General features: G+C 38.1%; 3 protein-coding genes across 4 annotated transcripts; 1 reads left to right on the forward strand and 2 right to left on the reverse strand.

Annotated features, from left to right (window-relative positions):
- The first annotated feature begins 638 nt into the window (after positions 1-638).
- On the forward strand, positions 639-4380 carry LOC306878656 (interactor of HORMAD1 protein 1-like). Its single transcript, XM_079431124.1, has 8 exons — positions 639-798; positions 1023-1112; positions 1260-1404; positions 1609-1760; positions 1886-1934; positions 2043-2130; positions 2329-2426; positions 2524-4380. The coding sequence occupies exons 2-8, from the start codon at positions 1057-1059 to the stop codon at positions 3544-3546; spliced, it is 1611 nt and encodes a 536-aa protein (XP_079287250.1). The 5' UTR covers positions 639-798; positions 1023-1056; the 3' UTR covers positions 3547-4380.
- On the reverse strand, positions 2712-7570 carry LOC306878651 (kelch repeat and BTB domain-containing protein 12-like). The gene is made up of 6 exons (XM_079431118.1): positions 7496-7570; positions 6067-7238; positions 5604-5874; positions 5244-5394; positions 4716-4913; positions 2712-4588 (listed from the first exon to the last, which is right to left on the reverse strand). The coding sequence occupies exons 2-6, from the start codon at positions 7146-7148 to the stop codon at positions 4419-4421; spliced, it is 1872 nt and encodes a 623-aa protein (XP_079287244.1). The 5' UTR covers positions 7149-7238; positions 7496-7570; the 3' UTR covers positions 2712-4418.
- A 2975-nt stretch (positions 7571-10545) lies between these two features.
- LOC306878657 (transmembrane prolyl 4-hydroxylase-like) lies at positions 10546-16429 on the reverse strand. Of its 2 annotated transcripts, XR_013784960.1 has the most exons (11): positions 15437-16429; positions 14835-15207; positions 14666-14747; positions 13888-14078; positions 13631-13727; positions 13309-13471; positions 12975-13160; positions 12661-12751; positions 12417-12540; positions 11064-11891; positions 10546-11005 (listed from the first exon to the last, which is right to left on the reverse strand). XR_013784960.1 is itself a non-coding variant. In XM_079431125.1 (10 exons), exons 2-10 carry the CDS (start codon positions 15180-15182, stop codon positions 11671-11673), a joined length of 1503 nt encoding a protein of 500 aa, XP_079287251.1. In that variant the 5' UTR covers positions 15183-15207; positions 15437-15758; the 3' UTR covers positions 10546-11670. The 2 variants fall into 2 exon arrangements, 1 of the variants encoding a protein (XP_079287251.1); XM_079431125.1 differs by having other exon boundaries at positions 10546-11891; positions 15437-15758.
- Positions 16430-19245: the final 2816 nt, after the last annotated feature.

A 19245-nucleotide genomic window follows, 5' to 3' on the forward strand; every position in this document is an offset into this window, starting at 1 on the left:
AGTACAGAGGGAAGACACAAGGATGACTCTGGGGGTAGATTTAAGATTGTGTATATTTGATAAAATAATATATTACAACAGTTGAACTTGAACACACACAAAAACAAATTTGTTCATGACGTGAACCACATAGAAAGAACTTCATGGGCAATGTCTTCACTGACTCCTCTTCACTTCATAAAGAGTACAGTACACAGTAAATGGCACAATCTAACACGTGGTATTTTAACAGTCAATTATTATTGCTCTCTGTTATGTCTGCCAATTAAAATGGCATATGTCTCAACCAACATTATAAAACCATGTCAAAATGAAGAGACGTACTCATTACATGTATTGTGGGGTAACGTTTCAGCAGACTGACTGTGAGCACGTGATAGTTAACTTACTCCCTACTCCTTACTAAGCTTTTTAATGTTGCAAGCATGTAACTAGCAGATTTAGCTACATGAGACACTGTACAATACCATCATAATGTCATTATAATTTCATTAATAACTGATGTATGCAAAAACTGCATGCAAACTAAAATGAAATAAACTACAATATTTTTGCACACATTATAAGTATTTAAATAGCGCCACCTATCGCCCTTTCCTAGAAATAATGGAGAACTTCAGAGGTAAATATTTACTGGCTGCGTGAACTATTTGAATTCCATAGCGCGGGAAAACCGCTGCTGTCTGTTAAAAAGTGTCACGTGCCTTCATTAAACTGTAACTGCCAGCATCAACTCGCGCCAGAATTTATTTACGTTGCCTCAGAATCATTACTGCATATCAAACAAGTGCATTTCTGGTAAGTATAACTTCTAACGATTGTTTTCTCGCTAACGTTAGTTAATCATGAAAACTAGCTGAGCTTTAATGACGGGAGACGTCGACCTCGCGCGTGAACCGTCATTTTTGACATTTGACGTTCGCTCAGATAAATTTTAGAATGTTTTTGACAACAAAAGTCAATGTTTAAATCAAAACACAAGTCCTTTGCAGTAGTTTTGATTTCATGTTTATTATTTCTAGTGGAAATAGATGTGTTGACACTGAAAGCCTGGATATGAAGCCCAATGTGTGGAATATAAAGGAGATGTTGAATATCCCTGCGACTTCTGGGTAATGTCTCATAACTGAATTCTGTACTAGAGAATTTGTCTGCTAACCTTTACTATTATTTACATTTACCCAATCAATTACCTTGAAATAGGGCCTAATAATGTAGTGTTTATATTTATGTTTATGTATATGCTCTGTTTGTTATAGAGGGATAAAAACTGCTAAAGGTGACTACTCCAGCCTGAGTGACTCCCAGTTTTTGTTGGGCTCTCAAATGTGGCCTGACAATTCACAAGGGTTTACTCAAGAGATGAGTGGACAGAGCAGAGGTTCTCAGCATACCTCTCAGGAGGTAAATATTTCAGGCCTAAACTATCTATTTATTTGGTCTGTAGAACATGTTTTATCTGGTATAATAAAATTAACATGTACTTGATTGTTTTTTTTTCACAAAACTTTAATAAATGAAAATCAATGTGATGTTGTTGTGAACAAGTCTGTAAAATATAATATTTTAAGTTTCATATTAATTCCAAATTGTCTAAATCCTCTACAGATGAAGGAGATGATGGTGTCCAGCAGTTATAGTTCTAAGCCGTTTTTGTTTGGTGGTGATGGCAAAATCTCAAACTTCACTAGTAGCAAATTTGTTGGCATATTGGATAAATTTGAGGAGGAGAAGAGAAAAGCCAAAGAAAAATATGAAAGGTAATTAGTCTATTCTTAATCCTTGTGCAATGAAAAACTATTCTAGTCTAGTTTTCTATTGCAGCTTTTCAATAGCTTTGGTTCTGTCCCGATGTATTGTTTAATATAACCATTTCCCTTTTTAGGGAAATTCTCACTCATGGAATTCTACAACTGCAGGAATCTCTGGAAAATGTAAGGATTGTACTTAGGGCACACACGCGTGTTTAATGCATTTAGAATGTTTATATTACACAGAGTCATAGTTTCAATACTATAATTGACTTACCTCTTCCCTTTTAGACCAGAGATACTTTGTCAAATCGCATTGATGGAAGTAATGACATAACCAAAGTTGTAATGGAGAAATTGGATACTTTTTCAAAAACAAGTATGCTTTTGTTCCTATGTTTTGTTTATTCTTTTAACTATATGCAGATGGTTCTTAACATTTAGCCCATACTGGCACCCTAAATTGTTAACAGATATCATATCATTAAAGATTCTTTTTGATGAGATACAAACTTAAAAAATAAGTGTTGTAAATGTTATTTATTTATAACCTATGACATTACGTTGTCTATTGCAGTTGAAGGTTATTTGAACAGTGTGAAAGAAGGTATAACATATCAGTTTGAGACTCTGCAGAGCCAAACACAAATAGAAATGGGAGACAGGGATGCCAAGGTAAGGACTGCACATGCTGACAATCGATGCATAGCTTTCAATAATGTATTTTATATTGGCATTGGTAATAAAGCAACATTTATTTTCTATAAAATAGAGCAGTCTGGCTGCAGAAGAGTTGAGCTCAGGCATGCTTAACCTCCAACAGGATCTGGAACATCTGAAAGCAGAGCAGAGCAAGGAGCAGAGCATGCTGGGAAAAATTCTGTCTCAGCTTAGTACTTTGATTTCTATTCACAAGCCGATGACAGGACCTGGCTCGGCTAGAATGATTGACAGTGAGGTCCAAACATCACCTAGTTTATTAGAGAGATTCTGTGTCGTATCAGCTGAAAAAGAACACGAGAGCAAGATGATATGCAACAGGCCTGTCTTTTATTCAGGAAAAGCAACAGAGCAGAACCAGTGTCCACTCACAACACAGAAGACACTAAACAGAAATGCACATGCTCTGCCTGAAGAAAGACAGCAGACAGTAGTCACAGAGGAGGTTTCCCCTGATGCTTCTCAGAGTTTATGCGGCACACAATTAGTTGAGACCAGACCTTCAAGCCCACTTGTGGACGTTCTGTCCACTGCATCCATAGAGGACCATGGAGGACAGTATATAGACCTGAAGCCTGAAAAACCACTGCATGTGAGAGAGAACCGATTTGTTATTGATGCAATGCCACCACTAAAAGTACCTAAGAGGCGCCAAAAACCACTGAATTATAGGGGGAAAAAGAAAGCCCTGGTTCTCCCACAAAGACAGCCGGTGAGAAAAAAAGGAGCAAATTTCTCAAACGACTGCCAGCAGAACGAAGACTTTCAGTGTGAACAAAAAGACAGAGGACCTTTGGCTTCTCTTTGTGACAACTGGAAAATGACCAACAAGTCTGTTGCAGAGAATCACTTAAAACTACAGCAGCAAGCCACCGTAGCACCAGTCAGTAGGCGTGTAGCTGAACAACCACTAAACCCCTTCAATTTGTGGTCTGAGGACACAGACAGCTCCCAAATGATGGTGCAATACAAGATGTCTGAATCGGAAAATGTGGTGCCTGAACCTAAAGTTAGTGTCATAGAAGGAGAAGGTGGCCTCTGGCAGCTTTTTGACTTCACTAATGATTCAGAATAAGATGCAGAATACTTCCATACTGTATTCTGATTACACTTACATTTGAGACATTATTTAGAGTATCTCCTATGTTCATTATTTTGAAAGTTAGAACTTGAAATTGCTTGTGAACATGCAAACCTTGTTCTCTAACCACTTTCCTTGCTATAGACATGTTCCTCTTCTGTTGCTTTACCTTGTTGATACTTTTTGAAGTATGGATTATAAAAACATAAAGACAAATAGGCAGACTTTGCTACATCTGAAAGAATATTGTTCTGTTTTTCTCATGCTGTATGACTCTAAAGCAATAACTTTCAAGCACATTCTGTAACTTAGGCATGTCGTATTTGAGAAATTTGTGCATAATTTGTTTAGGTCTTACAAATTTTTTAGACAAATCTAGTGTAACATCAGCAGGTATAAAATAGTTTTAAAATTTATTCAACTTTGTTTGCAGTTGGAGTTTGACAGATTTAGCCATTTTTAAATTTTACAAATTAAAACTTAAAGTTACAGTACATGTACTATATTGTGCAACTCTGCAATACATATTTACTTTGCTATTAAAGTAACATCATATTTTAGCACTGCTTCATGGAGTGTTACTTAATATGAGCTGTAAATTATGTTAGAGTATCTCAAAACCTTCAACACATAACTTAACTCATAATACATAACTTAGCTATTGGTAATATTATCTGAAATCAAAAAATGTAAAACGTATCATAGTTATAATCACTAATGCACTTGCAGCATTGTAAATTAAAATGGTTTCATAACTATTTATAAAAGCCTTTCTCTCCCTATATCTACAGTTTTCAGTTGTCTTGTGAATTAAACAAATGCATATTTTTAAAAAATGAGAAATCACTGTTGGATAGATAGTGTTGTCATTCCTCTACCAAGTCAGCAGGAGGGGGCATGAGTCCACGAGGATTCAGATTTGCCACTAAGCACACATCATAACTGTCGTGCATCAGAGCCTGCTTTGCCACCACAGTCCATACATTTTCCCAGGGATCCAACTGCAGGATGTCTTTAGTGATGGTATCATGACGATCTTCAGGAAAAGATGTTTAATTAAATGTTGTAAATGGGTGTTGAATTTATTTTTGTGATTGCATTAATTTAACAGGTTGAAGGCTGAAGTAAATGAACGGATACTGATATTACAATACATATTTTACCTGCTCCTTTGTAGTATCCACAGACATAAAGTTTTCCATCAACAACACCAGCATTTGATGCATTGCTGCGAAGTGATAGGAGAGGCCATGGTAAAGGAGGACCATCCCTCCAGAAATCCCCATCAGGGTCGTAGATCTCCACTAAATTAAGGCAGTGACGTGATTGACCACGATCCACACCTTCACACCCAATACCACCTGCAGGAGGAGACACTGAAATTCATTCATGGGCTATGCCTAGGTGGTTTTTATTACTTTTTTCTCTTTAGGTGAATCAACAAATGTAAAATTGAAATAAGCTATATTTTGGAAGAATGACATCAGGGTCTCACACATAGGTGAAATTATGCTTTCATGAAAAGGAGTGAACCATTGTAATGATGACTACTGTTATAAGCTTCTTGTGTTGAGCAGTATTAAGTTAATCCACAGGTCTGACTGTATGGAAATATTAACCCACAATCACAAAAAACTATCCTTTATATAAAATAAGTTTTCACATTGTACTCATCCTGTTAACATTCTCACCCAGTACATAGATTTCCCCATTGAGTGCAACTGCACTGCAACGGTATTTTGAATACTTCATAGGGCCAAGTTCACTCCACTTGTTGGTTTCTGGGTCATATTCAAGCAGGCGATTACTCATACGGTCAGGCTCGTCATCTGTGCGGTATGACTGTCGTTCATGAGACATGGCAGGACAGGTGCATTAGAGGGTAAGAGAGAAGGCAGTAAACAGACGGTCCTATGATCCCCACTTGTTTTTGTTTTCCAAATTCTAGAGATTTATTTCATTTGTACCATCAATTTTACATTCTCATGACTCTTCTTGTGCAATATATTTGCAGATTGAACCATAAAGATGACAAATTTTCACTATTTTACCTGTGGCGTCCGTCCCCCGAGCACATACAGGCGGCCCTTCATCCGAACTACACTGTGATAGGCTAGTGGCATAGGCAGAGGGGCAGCACTACGCCATGGTCCACCCTGTAGAGACCAACGCTCAACACTGTTGGTGATGAGGAACTGGTTCTTCAGCTTCATTTGACCCCCAATCAGGTAGAGGTTTTCTCCCAAAGAGCCCAATGCGTAAGAATCACGATACTCTGCTGAGCTCAAGTGTTTCCAGGATCCTTGAGCTTCCTTGTTGTACCTGAAAGGGACATAGCAAATATTAGATTCTTGTCTGTAATTCTTTTACTGTCTGTAATAATGTGATATATCTCATTTTCTAATCTTAATTTTAGGTGATCTAATGAACAGATTAATTTAAGGTTTGCCTGCATATATTTGATGTTGAAAGCATATGTAGTATTATTGTCATTTTCTCCTGCCGAAACCTCACATGAAAATCTCGACATTTCTGTCTTTCTGTCTTGACATCTTTCTTGCTCCCAGCTCTCCTGCAACAATAATGTCATTCCTTTCAGTCACCACCCCAGCAAAGACATATCCAAGTGCATCACCATATCTTGGGGAGGTGATGAAAAGAGTCCGTCCTGTTTTGGGAGCAAAACAGAAGCTACGCTCTGTGTAGCTTCCATAGCGTGAGCGAATGCCCCCGCCATCATTACCAATGCAGAGCAGGAGGTCTGTGGTCTCCATGCCATAGCGCAGCTTCAGTCGACGAGGTGGAGCATCTGAATCCAAGCTTGCTGCTTCAACTGCCTCCTCCATTATCTGAAGACATTCGGCATCAGCTAGAAGTGCCGTGTTCCGTTTCAAAGTCCCCTTCAAGTAATCTGCACCCACCAGTGGAAGACGTATCTTCTTTAAGAGCTCTGGAAGATGCCTGGCCCGGTTCTCTTCCTCTGAGCCTATACCCCCTGGACGGTACTTCACCCAGCGCATCACCACATCCAAAATGCTCTCTTCCCGTGAAACATTAAGATCGTCTGAGCCCAATAATGCCCCTAACTGGTGTGCCTCCAACTCCAGCACTTCCTCCCCAAGGCACACTTCAGTGAAGTGCTGTCGCAGATAGCGCTGAGCCTGGTCGGCCAACTCTTCTACCCCTAGATCACGTGCATAATAATAGATGCCCAGGCAATTGGAGGCATCCATGTTGTCGATCATGTAGATATGACAACGACTGAAAACATCATCCATTTGTAGAAGAAAAGCGGCAACAGAGATGCCCTGCACATTGGCTGCGGTGAGTGGAAGATTGGAGCTGTACATGTATTCCAGCAGAAGGGCCAGGCTTGGGGCCGGCATGTCTCTTAACACCACCTGACGGTTGGTGCACTCACGCAGGCCACAAGTGAACATTACGCGGAAGTAGGGGCTGAAGGCAGAAAGCACCGCACGGTGGCATGGGAAGCTAACACCTTCAGTAACTAGAACCACATCTGTTAACTGCTCAGCATCCCGCATTCGATTTAGCTGTTCCAACAGTGTCAAACCATGCTTGGCTCTCAAATCCATTTCTTTCTTTTTTTTGTCTCAGATAGCTTAATACTAGAGAAGTATTACCGTTAGACTAAATACATCCTGGAGGTCCTTCAAAAGTTGTATCTGAAGAGATGAAAACAAAACAAATTATTAGCCAATGCAGCTAAATGATAAATGGCAGCAACATGCTAGTGCACCCTTTAATGGAAAGTCCACATAATCATATTCATTTTGATGCACCAATAATTTTATCTTGCTCTAAGGGTCCGTGCTAAACAGGTCAATGCTCCGACAGGTCAAAAGAAGGCAGTATCAGTCACATTACTGGCAACAAGCTAAGTCTATTGCATTATATTAGCACATGCATCAGTGAATCGTACCAGATTTCTGGCTTCCTGTGGTGTCTGCCTTCAGGCAACAATTCGTCCATTACCCACACTCGACACAAACACACTGGCTGCCTTGCGCCTGACAGTAAACACTGGGAGAGGGAGCATGCTCAACCTTCTGTGCCCACAAACAGTGCTAATAATAGACCATGATTTGTCAAACTACCGAAGGGGGGAAACAAGAAAAACATTCAACAAGTATTGTTGAACACTGAACATTACTTGATATTACAGCATGCCTAGAAGGTATTTTATGTGTGTATATATTGTCATTTTGCTTTGTGTCTTTGCATTGCTTATGTTTTGGTATTTCTGGCAAGAAATTGGGGGAAAAGCCCTCATGAGAGCTGAGGTCAAATTTCACCCCATCATGCTCTTAAAGTGACAACACAATCTATGATCTATGTGTAAGCATTTGTTCCTTAATGCAGCTTAACCATTACTTTGAATGCATTAATAGCTATTTCTGAATATAAGTATTATCTTATTATTGATGAAGCAGAACTATGTGATTTCATTATTATTTCGTAATATTGCACAATATTAAACACACACATTGTATTTATTTTTAAATAATATATATATATATATATATATATATATATAAATATACATACCCACCACTCTGGACTCCAGCAGCGAGGACACTTTAAGCCGGGACCTGGAGAGGGTTTCTCTGGGATCCCTGGGGAAGTGGACCTGGGACATCCATTCCATCATCTTGGATTTCTCCACTGCTAACTTTATTGATACTGTTGCCATTAAGACATTAAGAAATGTAAGTAGTGATTCAAAAGTCCCACTGAGAAAAGTGACTGTGCTTTGTAAATGAGCTCTCATCACCATCTCTTACTGTAGATATTACACGATTTTGGCGAGATTGGCGTGGATATCTACTTGGCAGGCTGTCAAGGTAAGAGTGTCACAGTGAAATGTTTTAGAATGTTTTATTTAGTGAATGATTGGAACATATCTGGGCTATGTTTTCTTTTCACCCAAGCACTGTTGGTGGAACAGCTTGAACGTGGTGGCTTCTTCTCTGATGTCATCACTGAAGGACGTGTCTTTGCTACTGTGCATGATGCAGTTTTGTATTGTCTCAAGCATCAGGGCTGAGATCGTCCACAGCTATGAGAATGTTCTGGTAGGTTCACCAATATATGAACTCACTAATATAACATTCTCTTACAGTATGCAGTACATGGAATTATTGTGCAATATATAAATTAGTTATATACATGATTTTAAACTTCTGATGGATATGAGTGGGACCCGACTATGATAGAAGTCATCTGATGTCTTCTTCTTCTACAAGCCCTTTCGATTTTATTAAAGCTATATATATATATATATATATATATATAAAACTAAACCTCTTCATGAAGTTCCAAATAGAATTTGGCTCAGGAGTTGACACTAATGAAACATCTGTTACTTCTTTTTTCTCATTTGATTATAAAACAGACTTTTAAATTTATTTAATATGTTTGCGTTGAACTAGTGAAGGATTTTTGTGAATTATACAGATACCATTGTAGCGTCTGCTTAGGATCAGTGATGATCGTTGGGGCTTTATGTTTTAAAAGACTCGTTTAGCATTTTGACATTAGCATATAAATTACAGACCTGGTCCCACATTCTACATTTATATGGGTGCTAAATTGCCAATGCCACCCCCCCCCCCCCCCCCCCCCCCACACACACACACACAATCAAAAAGATGCTAGACAGATCAGCTCTCTGGTTTCCCCTCGGTCTTCAAACACATTCTAAAGGGAAGTAAATGACCCCCCCAGTGCCAGGCACCAACGGCCTGACTAGACCAGTGGACTTACCTCCACAAACACAATACACATCACACACACACACACACACACATTTTCTTTATTTAGGCCATATATAAGCGGTTATAAATGTATCTGGTATATGCATGTGTTGTATGTATGTTCCCCTATTATATTAGCCTAGTAACAACTCTTTATTTGTATTAGATAGACTCTAAACGCCTATATTCAAGTGTTTGAGTGTATCTCTGCTTTAATATCTTCTAGAGGTTTCTTTCTTGGTATCAAAATGATCTTCTCTTTATTTCTTAAACAATGATGTACACTATGTGATCGTGAAATGCATCACACAATGTTTACTATGCTTTGAAGTAAAACTGCACCAACTCTCCAGACCAGCAATATGGACCATTAACAGAGACAAAGAAAGTTTCTCCTGCTCAAAATTCATGCTTCTAATTGGCTATTCCACCCAAAAGGTGGGTGTGGATGGGAAATATCAAAAATCCCCAACTCAGACTAATCTTCAAGTAACTTTCGTCGAATGCACTGTGGACTTTCCTATCTTCAGAAAAACCATAGGAAAACCTCCGGCTCACTCCTAAAGAACTCACCAAGAATCTCTGTTGTCTACCGCATCAGGACTCTTGTTCAGCAACAAGAACCAATGCCAAGTAACTGTTTACCACTATTTAAATTTGAACCCCTTTTAAGGTGATTTTTGATTCTCTGATGATTCTCATTAGGTTGTGGTTAATTGATGTGAAATACTGCCATTCTTTTGCTCTTCTCTCTTTTTCCTTGCTTTCCTTCATTCTGCATATATGTGTTTTGCTTAATTTAGTTGTATGTTAGCTATAGTCCCATTCATTAAATCCCTTATATTCACAATTGATTGATTGTCTCTGTGTCCTGCTCACGATTTAAAGTCACTGAATGCTAAACTACTGCATAAAGTAAAGCTATTGTTCCTTGGCCAGGAAAATAATCTTTCCTAGAACTGATAAATCATTATATTGTCTGTTCGGTGGACGGACAGATCAAATAATTGTAATATCAATTCTGCTACAGTTAATTCTAAGATCTAATCTAAATATTTATTATTAATTATAACCAGTTATAATTAATTATAAATATTTCCCTTTTGAGCTAATTTGCTACATCATTTTATGAGAATTTGTTTGCAAAATGTCAAATGTTCACAGAGAAAATGCAATGTTAGCTTGTTTGTTTGTTTTAAAGAAAACAACCTAGTCTCTGATTGGTCAGTTTCATTTATTTGACAAAGTGATTATGTGCATTTTAACAGCAACAATCAATACAACAAATAAATAAAATAAGTTAACCTCAGTCAGTCATTGGATGCACTGCAACTAACAAAGAATAAACATTACAAAAATCCAAACAAATTATACAGATTGTGCAAGTTTTTCATGCTTCTTTTCAGGAACATCTGAGGAAATAAGTGTAAGAAACATCCTGGCAGAGATGGAGCCTGACTAGACGTTACATAGGTTAAAACTCTTTAATCATTTTTTGTTAACAGTTATAATTAAACTAACCTGTAGTCCATTGACAGAACTAGTCAATACTGAGTGTCCCTGCAGATAACTTTCCTCAAGTTTTCAGTGATTTAGATGTCGGTGTAAATGTCACTTCAGTAGAAAGCAATAACATACTTTTTTTTCCCCACACTCTTTGGCCAGTACACTACATCCTCCAGCAATTGTGAAGTTTGCTTTTACACTGACAGCAGTTTATTTGCTGCAAGTCACAAAAATCACAAGTCAAAACATGTACAGGGAAGAGCTACACACCTCGTATGCACTTCTATTTACTGTCACTGTTTTAGCAATTAGCTGCGGTGTGTATAGCCTTTGGAAGGTACAGTAGAGTGTCATTCTGTATGTAAACAAAGTCGTCAAATATGGCTGCATCCCCATGAAAAAATAAATAATAATGCCTTCATATATCTATATTAGGAACAGTAGCATTGTCTTTCACAATTGCATAAATCTCAGGCTGCTTATCCCTGAATCCAACCCAATAAAAGTTCCAGCTCCAACACTGGGACCGCTGGAGGTTGAGTAAAGCTCATTCAATTCTCAAAATGAGGAAATGTTGGTAGGGCAACATTTCTATGGCGTGCAAATGTGTGTACTTAGGGAAGAGTGACCTAAACATACAGTACAAAGGACGAGTGTATTTTTGTGTTTGTTGGTATGAGGTCAGTGCTTCAGGGTGTATGAGTGATGCAGAGGCAATGAATTGTGTGTCTGGATGTGTGTGTGAAAGAGGAAGTGAATGACTATACATAGATTGTAACACAGAGGTGAATGTGTATATATATGTGCATTGTTATACCTGGATTTATGTATGTGTTTATAGGTCTTGGTGTCTTTCTATGTGCTGGTCTGAGTTCAGCTCTGAAATGAGTTCTTCTTGCTCTTGTGTGTCTTGTTGTTGAGAAACAAACTGTTGGTAGCGTGCTTGCCGCTGGTAGTCTGGATCGACATTGATCCAATTATTGGCAACCCACTTAGTCCCTCTTGTCACCACACAGCCACCATGAAGAGAATACTCGTCCTGTTCACCAACCCAACCTACAGAGGGCAGCACAGCACAACAAGATAATGAACAACATTTTCTAGGTACAGTAACTTCTCACAGTGGGGTAAATCAATAGTGTGAGACCACATTAAATGACATTTAAAGAAATTCATGACCTAATGTAACTCCACAAGATGCTCCCTGGATCTTTCTTAAATAATGTTGGAGATTGATTTATAGATTTTGAATAAGGTTGTGGAGTTCATAGCAGCTTGAATGCTGCTATCATTAAAGAAAATGGGAACAAAGACATTCTGAAATTTAAATAAATATTTCAGTTAAATTTTTCACTCAAGATGTGGTAACAATACAATTTGTAATGAAAAAAAATTTAATTAGAAAAGTCATGCTTCTGAACTTAGAAGTTTGTTTTTCAAGTTTCCTGCTTAATATTAATGTTTTAATTCAGCTTTACTTCAATTACCGAAAATGATTTTTAATCATATGCAATGATTTTAATAATTTTATTAACAATAAAACAACACATTACAAAATAGCCTATAAGTTATGTACATTACCTCTACCATCGGAGAGATAGTTGTACCAAAAAACTGCCGTCCCCTTAATGGGCTTCACTCTCAGGTTGCCTTTATCACAATGTTTCCTGGTGTCCAACAGATCCACATCATTCTGTATCAGTGACTGGGAAACACGGATACATGCACCCAATTATCGTCTGTCGCATGTCCTTAAAATTGTGCAAAATTCTTGCATTTGAGTCACAAATACACATGCAAAGATGCTTTATTCAATAGGACACACCGCTTCTTCGTAAGTTCTATTATCTGCCACTGGAAAGGTGGTCTCCCCCCCTTCTTCTACATTATTAAGGTAAAACAGAACTGTGATGTACCTGCAAACAAAAACAAAAAAATACTACTTAGGGTGCGAAAATATACACAATTTTGTCTGAAATTTATATTACAGGATATTAACATTACATGATATAAACAATATCACACTCATAATCATGCTGTTGTTCTATATACATTTTTGTTTGTGTGATAATGCATATATATTTTTTATCCCATTATATGATTTCAGATAAAATATTAAACTTAATCTGTTTGTTTTACCTGCAGGACGTCTGGAATGGGGAGGTGGTATTGGCAGCGAGGCGAGTGTGTGTGCAGGCTGTTTCAGGGTACACTGGCCCACTGTCATGATGAGCGTGGTAATGGCCACCCTGCTCATAACGCACCACTTGTAGAGGTTCACTTAACTCTACCAGTGAGGATGGTAGTCGTGTTAAAAGAGTGAGTCTTGAAAGACAAAGAGATATAGCATTAATACAAACTGAGAAGAATGGACGGGAGGAGATACATGAAGAAAGCACATAAGCGGATTTTGAAATGTCAGCACACTTGATGGGTGAACAATAGGAGAGCAAATAAGGAAATTGTTGGACACCTTTTGCGGAGGTCTTGAAGAACCTGATGTGCTCCCTGACCCTGGTAGAGCCAGGTGTGTTTGCTGTTCCTCACCAGCTGGCTCCTCTCCACCCCACGCTGTAGCAGAAAACGCTGAAAGGCATCACTTTTCAGATGCCTAAACTCCTCTAAATTTAAGAGACCTGCATCAAAAGAGACATATACTCAAAACATATATATGGGCACTCAAATTTAACAAGTATTGGCGATATATGATCTTTGTATCTTTTTCAGTGTCCTCTTATCGGATATCTGCAGTAAAGCTGCAACGTTCAAATAAGATCTCCAGCTTTGGTCTTTACCATTTCCATCCTGATCAACCTTTAGGCCATCATAGATTTCCTTAAGGTTCTCAGAAGTTAACCAGATTCCATCTCTCACTCGAGAGTGTGTCAATATCTACACCAGAAAACAAGGCAATCAAGTTACAGATTACACATAAAGTAAATGCACAAACACAAACAGAGATAAACACAAGATATATCCACACATTACATTTTCTCAGCATTGCCAAACTGCAAAACTAAGGCAAAACAGACACTGACGACTGCCAATAGACCTCATGCAGTTGCAGCTGGCCATCTTGGTCGAGGTCAAGGAAATTGAAGATTTCCTCAGGAGTGAGGTTGAGCTGCTGATTAAGTTCCTCTTGACCTTCAGGGACCATAACCTGACTCTCCATCAAACCCTTCAGCTGAGCCAGATGAACAACTACACCACATTCCTCCTCTGACAGAAACTCAGGGATCTCTGCAGCAAACGCAAGCACAAACACAATCACAGCCACAGTGATGTTTCATGCAGATGAAGGAATCAACAAACACAAAAACACTTAAACAGTAAACAATGCATGCCTCAACAAGAAACTTAAGTTTTCATTTCAACAGATCACCCAAAAATAGAAATTACCTCAAAGGATATGCATTTAGTTTATTATAAGCATGCACTTGTGGTTAAGTCGTCTGCTGTTTTAAATGCTCAAGCTCTTTTCTGTTCTGATTAGCTGTCAATGTTTATTCAGTTCATCAGCTAGAAAAATCATTCTGAAAAAGTTTCCATTCCAAAGAAAAAGTTTCTTTCTGCTGTTATTGTTATAACTGTGGTGTGGATGTCACTATTCTCTAAGAATTAAAATGATTGTTAAAACTTTATAGTTATCTAGTTAAGAGTAACTTTGGATAAATATAGAGCAACTATTGCTCTATAAAAAAAGAAAACGATCTGCTAAATATCACCTTTTGTGTGTTTCACAAAAAGAAAATCATAAGGGTTATGTACAACATGAATGACGTTTTTTTTTTTGGGTGAACTATTCCTTTCCAGCAACATGTCTTTACCAAACAGAAGGGGCTTTAGACTGAGTGTCTTCATCTCATGGACTTTCCCTGGCACCAGTGACACTTTTTGGACATGGCCCACCTAAAAATGAAAAAGACTTAGTAGTTTTTGGAAGACCAAAGAACATGACAGTACTCACAGAGCTCCAAATCATCTTATACTCTTTACCCGTATTCCTTCAATGCGAGGAAGATGCATATTTCGAGGGAAGCCCGAGTCTGCAGGGGTCTGCGGATTAGACGCTCCGGTAACTTTAGGACTGTTGTCTCTGCTTGTAAAATCCCGGTTTGCCGTTATCGCGTTAGAGCCGTTATTATAATGAACATAGAGCAGAAGTGCAATGACATTGATTATATAAACGTGGAAAAAAACCATCACCACCATGAAGTAGGAGCGAGAGCACACGCTGGTCTTCTGCAGAGAGACGCGCTGACGGCGCAGAGACCGGGGTGGCGGTGATGATGGTGCTGATGCTGCGGCGTTATCCTCCTCAATATTGTCCTGGGGCTCCATCATTGTGACAGACGAGACTTTTATTGATCTGTTTAAAATACACTAATTAGATCTGTTTTCAAAAGAATATTACGACACAAGCCATAGCTGGTATTTGACAGATAGAAAATCCCGCATTAAAACAGACGTCACCCAGAAGAGTTGCTGACAAGCTAAAAGGCTACTTTTGTAACAAGCTTATCAACTACACAAAGAGATAGCAAAATATGCTAGATAACAGCGTATAGAGACATTTTATTTTGTCAGTATAAGCGTACCTCTAGCTTGTGGTAGCGTGACACTCTCTGGCCTACTCAGCACTTCCAGTTGTCAACACTCACTGTCTTGTTTACATCGAGACGCGTGATTATAGCAACTGCGCAGCTTATAGTCTCCTGCGAGCGGCTGCGCCGACGCACCGTTTTGAAATTCATTCTCTTCAAAATCCCTGTAATGACTGTCTTGTAGTGTCTGCTTATAATGATTAGAATTTATCTGCCAGCTTCCTTAGCTGTGCATCTCGAAGTGAACGTGCAGCTGACTGGACTCTCGAGGGACAACTGCTCATCTCTCACTGTCTGTGGTGACGTCCGATTCTCTAATGAGCCGTTCTTTAGAATCGAATCTTTCAGGGAGTCGGTTGAACAGCATCGTAAACCATTGCTGCGTCCCATTGTGCCTACTTATACTACGCCCTTAAAGTATGTTGCTACTCTTTTGGTGAAGAAAAAGTACACACTTTTGAGTGTGTCGTAGAAGAGTAGGCAAGCTTTGGGACATACTCTGTCGCACCTGTTAACTTACACGCACCCTGTCACTGTAAACTGGCCTGTCAATCATCTTGTCACAGTTAACATCCTCCACATTTCATTTCATTTAACTTCCTACCGTATTAGAGAGAAAAGAAGTAGCTCATTGTCTGCCAGTCGCGGGTCTTTCATGCGGAGAACTTTGCTCATATTTTTTGCATAATGATGCATTTAAAAGTTAACGACCAAATGGGTGTTTATAAAAGTTCACATTGCGGTTGCAGATTAAATATAACACGGATAACAATAAATAAATATTTTTTACCAGGTTAAATGTAGATTATTAGTAACTCAACCCCCTTTTTACAAACCTCTCTACCTAACCGTCGATCGCGCGCATCCGCCACGATTGTAGTTTTTCTAACGCGTTTTATACGTGTTTGTAGTTCTGGACGCATATGTCTGGACCATAGACTGGAAAAAAAGGTCTGGTCTGGACCGAATTCTTCGCCAGAGCGCAATGGATTGTGGGCAATTTTAGCCATTAGAGTGTGCACGGATCCACACTTCAAAAATCGACCTGAAATAGTAGACTTATGGCATACTCTTTTCGACATACTATGCTTTGGGATACACAATTGTAATCTCACATACTATTTAGGATGGATAGATGGATAAACATTGGGACATTAACATTAATTTTTTATAATTATTTATTTTCTATGGGCGGACATGCAGTAGTTAAACCTAATTTATGTCCTCATATGCCCAAACTAATGTAAAGGCTGTTTCAAAATGATGAATACAGAATCAACATGAATTTAATTCATTTATTTTGAAAAACGCACAAATATAAACAGTAATATACACTCAAATTATTAATAAAATATAGGATATACAGCGAAATATGAATGAAAGCATTCAGGACGTTCCGTGTTCAGCATCATTATAAACAGATATGCTATAGCATAATATTTGCTAGCAGACATTTCAGATAATTAAGGAAAGATACCATAATCACAGAGGTATAAATATTAACAAAAGTAGCCTACTTAAAGTCGACTGTATAAACATAATTTTTCAAAATAATAAATCTTTAAAATATTGAAAATGTTTATAAAACAGAACAATGACCAATTATAATCACATGTGAACATATTTCACACAAAAATTAAAATTCTGTCATTACTTACCCTCATGTCGCTCCAAACCCATAAGACCCTTTTGTGCAGAACACAAATGAAGATATTTTTAACAGATGCCTTGTGTACGCAAAAAACAGGAACAACAAAAATATTATTTATTCACAAATTATGTATATCCAACACATTTTCACAAAAGCAGCATGAGATGACCAGTTCTCACGCCAATGCAACACTGATGCATCATGGTGCTCTCGTGAACATGTTATTTTGTAAATAAAAATGCAATGTTTTTTGTGCACACAAAACATTCACATCACTTCATAAATTGGGGTTAAACAACTGGGGCCTGTACCATGATGGTGGCTAAACAACCTCAGGGTTACAGGATTAGTTTTGAGTTGTCAAAACCAAACCAGTCCAATCCGGCTTTGTTGGTACCATGAAGCTGATCATTAACTTTCTCTGTCAACTCAGGCTTGATCCTGAGTTAATGGAGCGTGTGCACATGAATGTGTGACATCAGTAATGAGCAGCCAGTCACATACCTTGAAACTGTGATTCACTTCTTGTGAAAGAGTCAGTGCGATTCACTACCAAAGATTAAAAGATTGAACAATATGAAGAATTTAAACACATTTACACAGCAAGATGAAACGATCGATCCATGAAAGAGGAAAACTTATCTTACCATGTAAGTGCAAGTAAAATTTGTAAAGTTTATAATATTTATAGATATAACAACACTTAAAAATCTAAACTCATATGTAGTGGTTTACAGCTATTGATTCTAAAACATATTTATATTGCATATTATCTATATGTTTATATTAATTTAAAATAAAAGCTTAATAATTACTATTAAATTAAGCTGGCTTGTGTAATGGATTTAGGGTATAATAATTATATAAATAATAAAAAATAATCATCTCCAAAAATCAGATGATTTTATCTTTAAAACTGTTTTATTATGTAGCATCCTTTAATTTGGAGTAAGAGAAACTGGAGGAGTGGCTTTATTGCGTCAGATGTGTCACTTTGCTTGAAGCTGATTGGTCAAATTTCGGTTTGAGATCTCTAAACCAGAACATAATCTGCCCCGGAGCAGTTTAGCTGTGGAGCGTAAATTACTATGGCGATGAACACTGCTAAAAACCAAACCACTTTCATAGTACCAAAACCCAGAGTTGGTGCAAACTAAACGGAAACTTACCTGAAAATTTCTCAGATTTCATTAAAAAGATCTATATTTGTGTTTCAAAGATGAACAAAGGTCTTAAAGATTTGGAACGACATGAAGGTGAGTGATGAAAATTTTTGGCTTAACTAAGACATTAGGTAAATCGGTTCCCTCAGGCACACCAGTAGATTTCTGCCAGATCTCTGTTCTTCTGGCTTTTCTGCTCCTTCCACCATCCCAATCCTGGATTATTGAGCCATGACAGAAGTTTCCACTTTGAATGCTTTAGCCCTATTTTTTTCAGTCAGTGATGATTTGGGCTGCCATGTCATCTGCTGGTGTTGGTCCACTGTGTTTTCTGAAGTCCACAGTCAACGCAGCCATCTACCAGGAAATTTTAGAGCACTTCATGCTTCCTTCTGCTGACAAGCTTTATGGAGATGCTGATTTCATTTTCCAGCAGGACTTGGCACCTGCCCACACAGCCAAAGGTACCAAAAGCTGGTTCAATGACCATGGTGTTACTGTGCTTGATTGGCCAGCAAACTCGCCTGACCTGAACCCCATAGAGAATCTATGGGGTATTGTCAAGACGAAGATGAGAGACACCAGACCCAACAATGCAGATGACCTGAAGGCCGCTATCAAAGCAACCTGGGCTTCCATTACACCTGAGCAGTGCCACAGGCTGATTGCCTCCATGCCACGCCGCATTGATGCAGTAATTCATGCAAGAGGAGGCCCAACCAAGTATTGAGTGCATAGAAATGAACATACTTTTCAGAAGCCTGACATTTCTGTTTAAAATATCCCTGTTTTTATTGATCTTATGTAATATTCAAATTTTCTGAGACACTGAATTTTGGGTTTTCATGATCTGTTTGCCATAATCATCAAAATTTCAAGAAATAAAGGATTGAAATATTTCACTCTATATAATATATGGGTTTCACTTTCTGAAATTAGTGACAAAAAAATATTGACCTTTTTCATGCTATTCTAATTGTTTGAGATGT

This window comes from Barbus barbus (genome assembly GCF_936440315.1).
Source record: "Barbus barbus genome assembly, chromosome: 13".
Taxonomy (NCBI): domain Eukaryota; kingdom Metazoa; phylum Chordata; class Actinopteri; order Cypriniformes; family Cyprinidae; genus Barbus; species Barbus barbus.

Excerpts from the sequence above, each read along its gene's own strand:
- LOC306878656 (XM_079431124.1), top strand. The coding sequence starts at position 1,057 with ATGAAGCCCAATGTGTGGAATATAAAGGAGATGTTGAATATCCCTGCG. Across the intron at positions 1,405-1,608 it reads CTCAGCATACCTCTCAGGAG|ATGAAGGAGATGATGGTGTC; the intron begins GTAAATATTTCA and ends AATCCTCTACAG. Across the intron at positions 1,935-2,042 it reads TGCAGGAATCTCTGGAAAAT|ACCAGAGATACTTTGTCAAA; the intron begins GTAAGGATTGTA and ends CTTCCCTTTTAG.
- LOC306878651 (XM_079431118.1), bottom strand. The coding sequence starts at position 7,148 with ATGGATTTGAGAGCCAAGCATGGTTTGACACTGTTGGAACAGCTAAAT. Across the intron at positions 5,875-6,066 it reads AGAAATGTCGAGATTTTCAT|GTACAACAAGGAAGCTCAAG; the intron begins GTGAGGTTTCGG and ends TGTCCCTTTCAG. Across the intron at positions 4,589-4,715 it reads TGGATACTACAAAGGAGCAG|ATCGTCATGATACCATCACT; the intron begins GTAAAATATGTA and ends CTTTTCCTGAAG.
- LOC306878657 (XM_079431125.1), bottom strand. The coding sequence starts at position 15,182 with ATGATGGAGCCCCAGGACAATATTGAGGAGGATAACGCCGCAGCATCA. Across the intron at positions 14,079-14,665 it reads TCTAAAGCCCCTTCTGTTTG|AGATCCCTGAGTTTCTGTCA; the intron begins GTAAAGACATGT and ends CGTTTGCTGCAG. Across the intron at positions 11,892-12,416 it reads CTATCTCTCCGATGGTAGAG|GTTGGGTTGGTGAACAGGAC; the intron begins GTAATGTACATA and ends TGCCCTCTGTAG.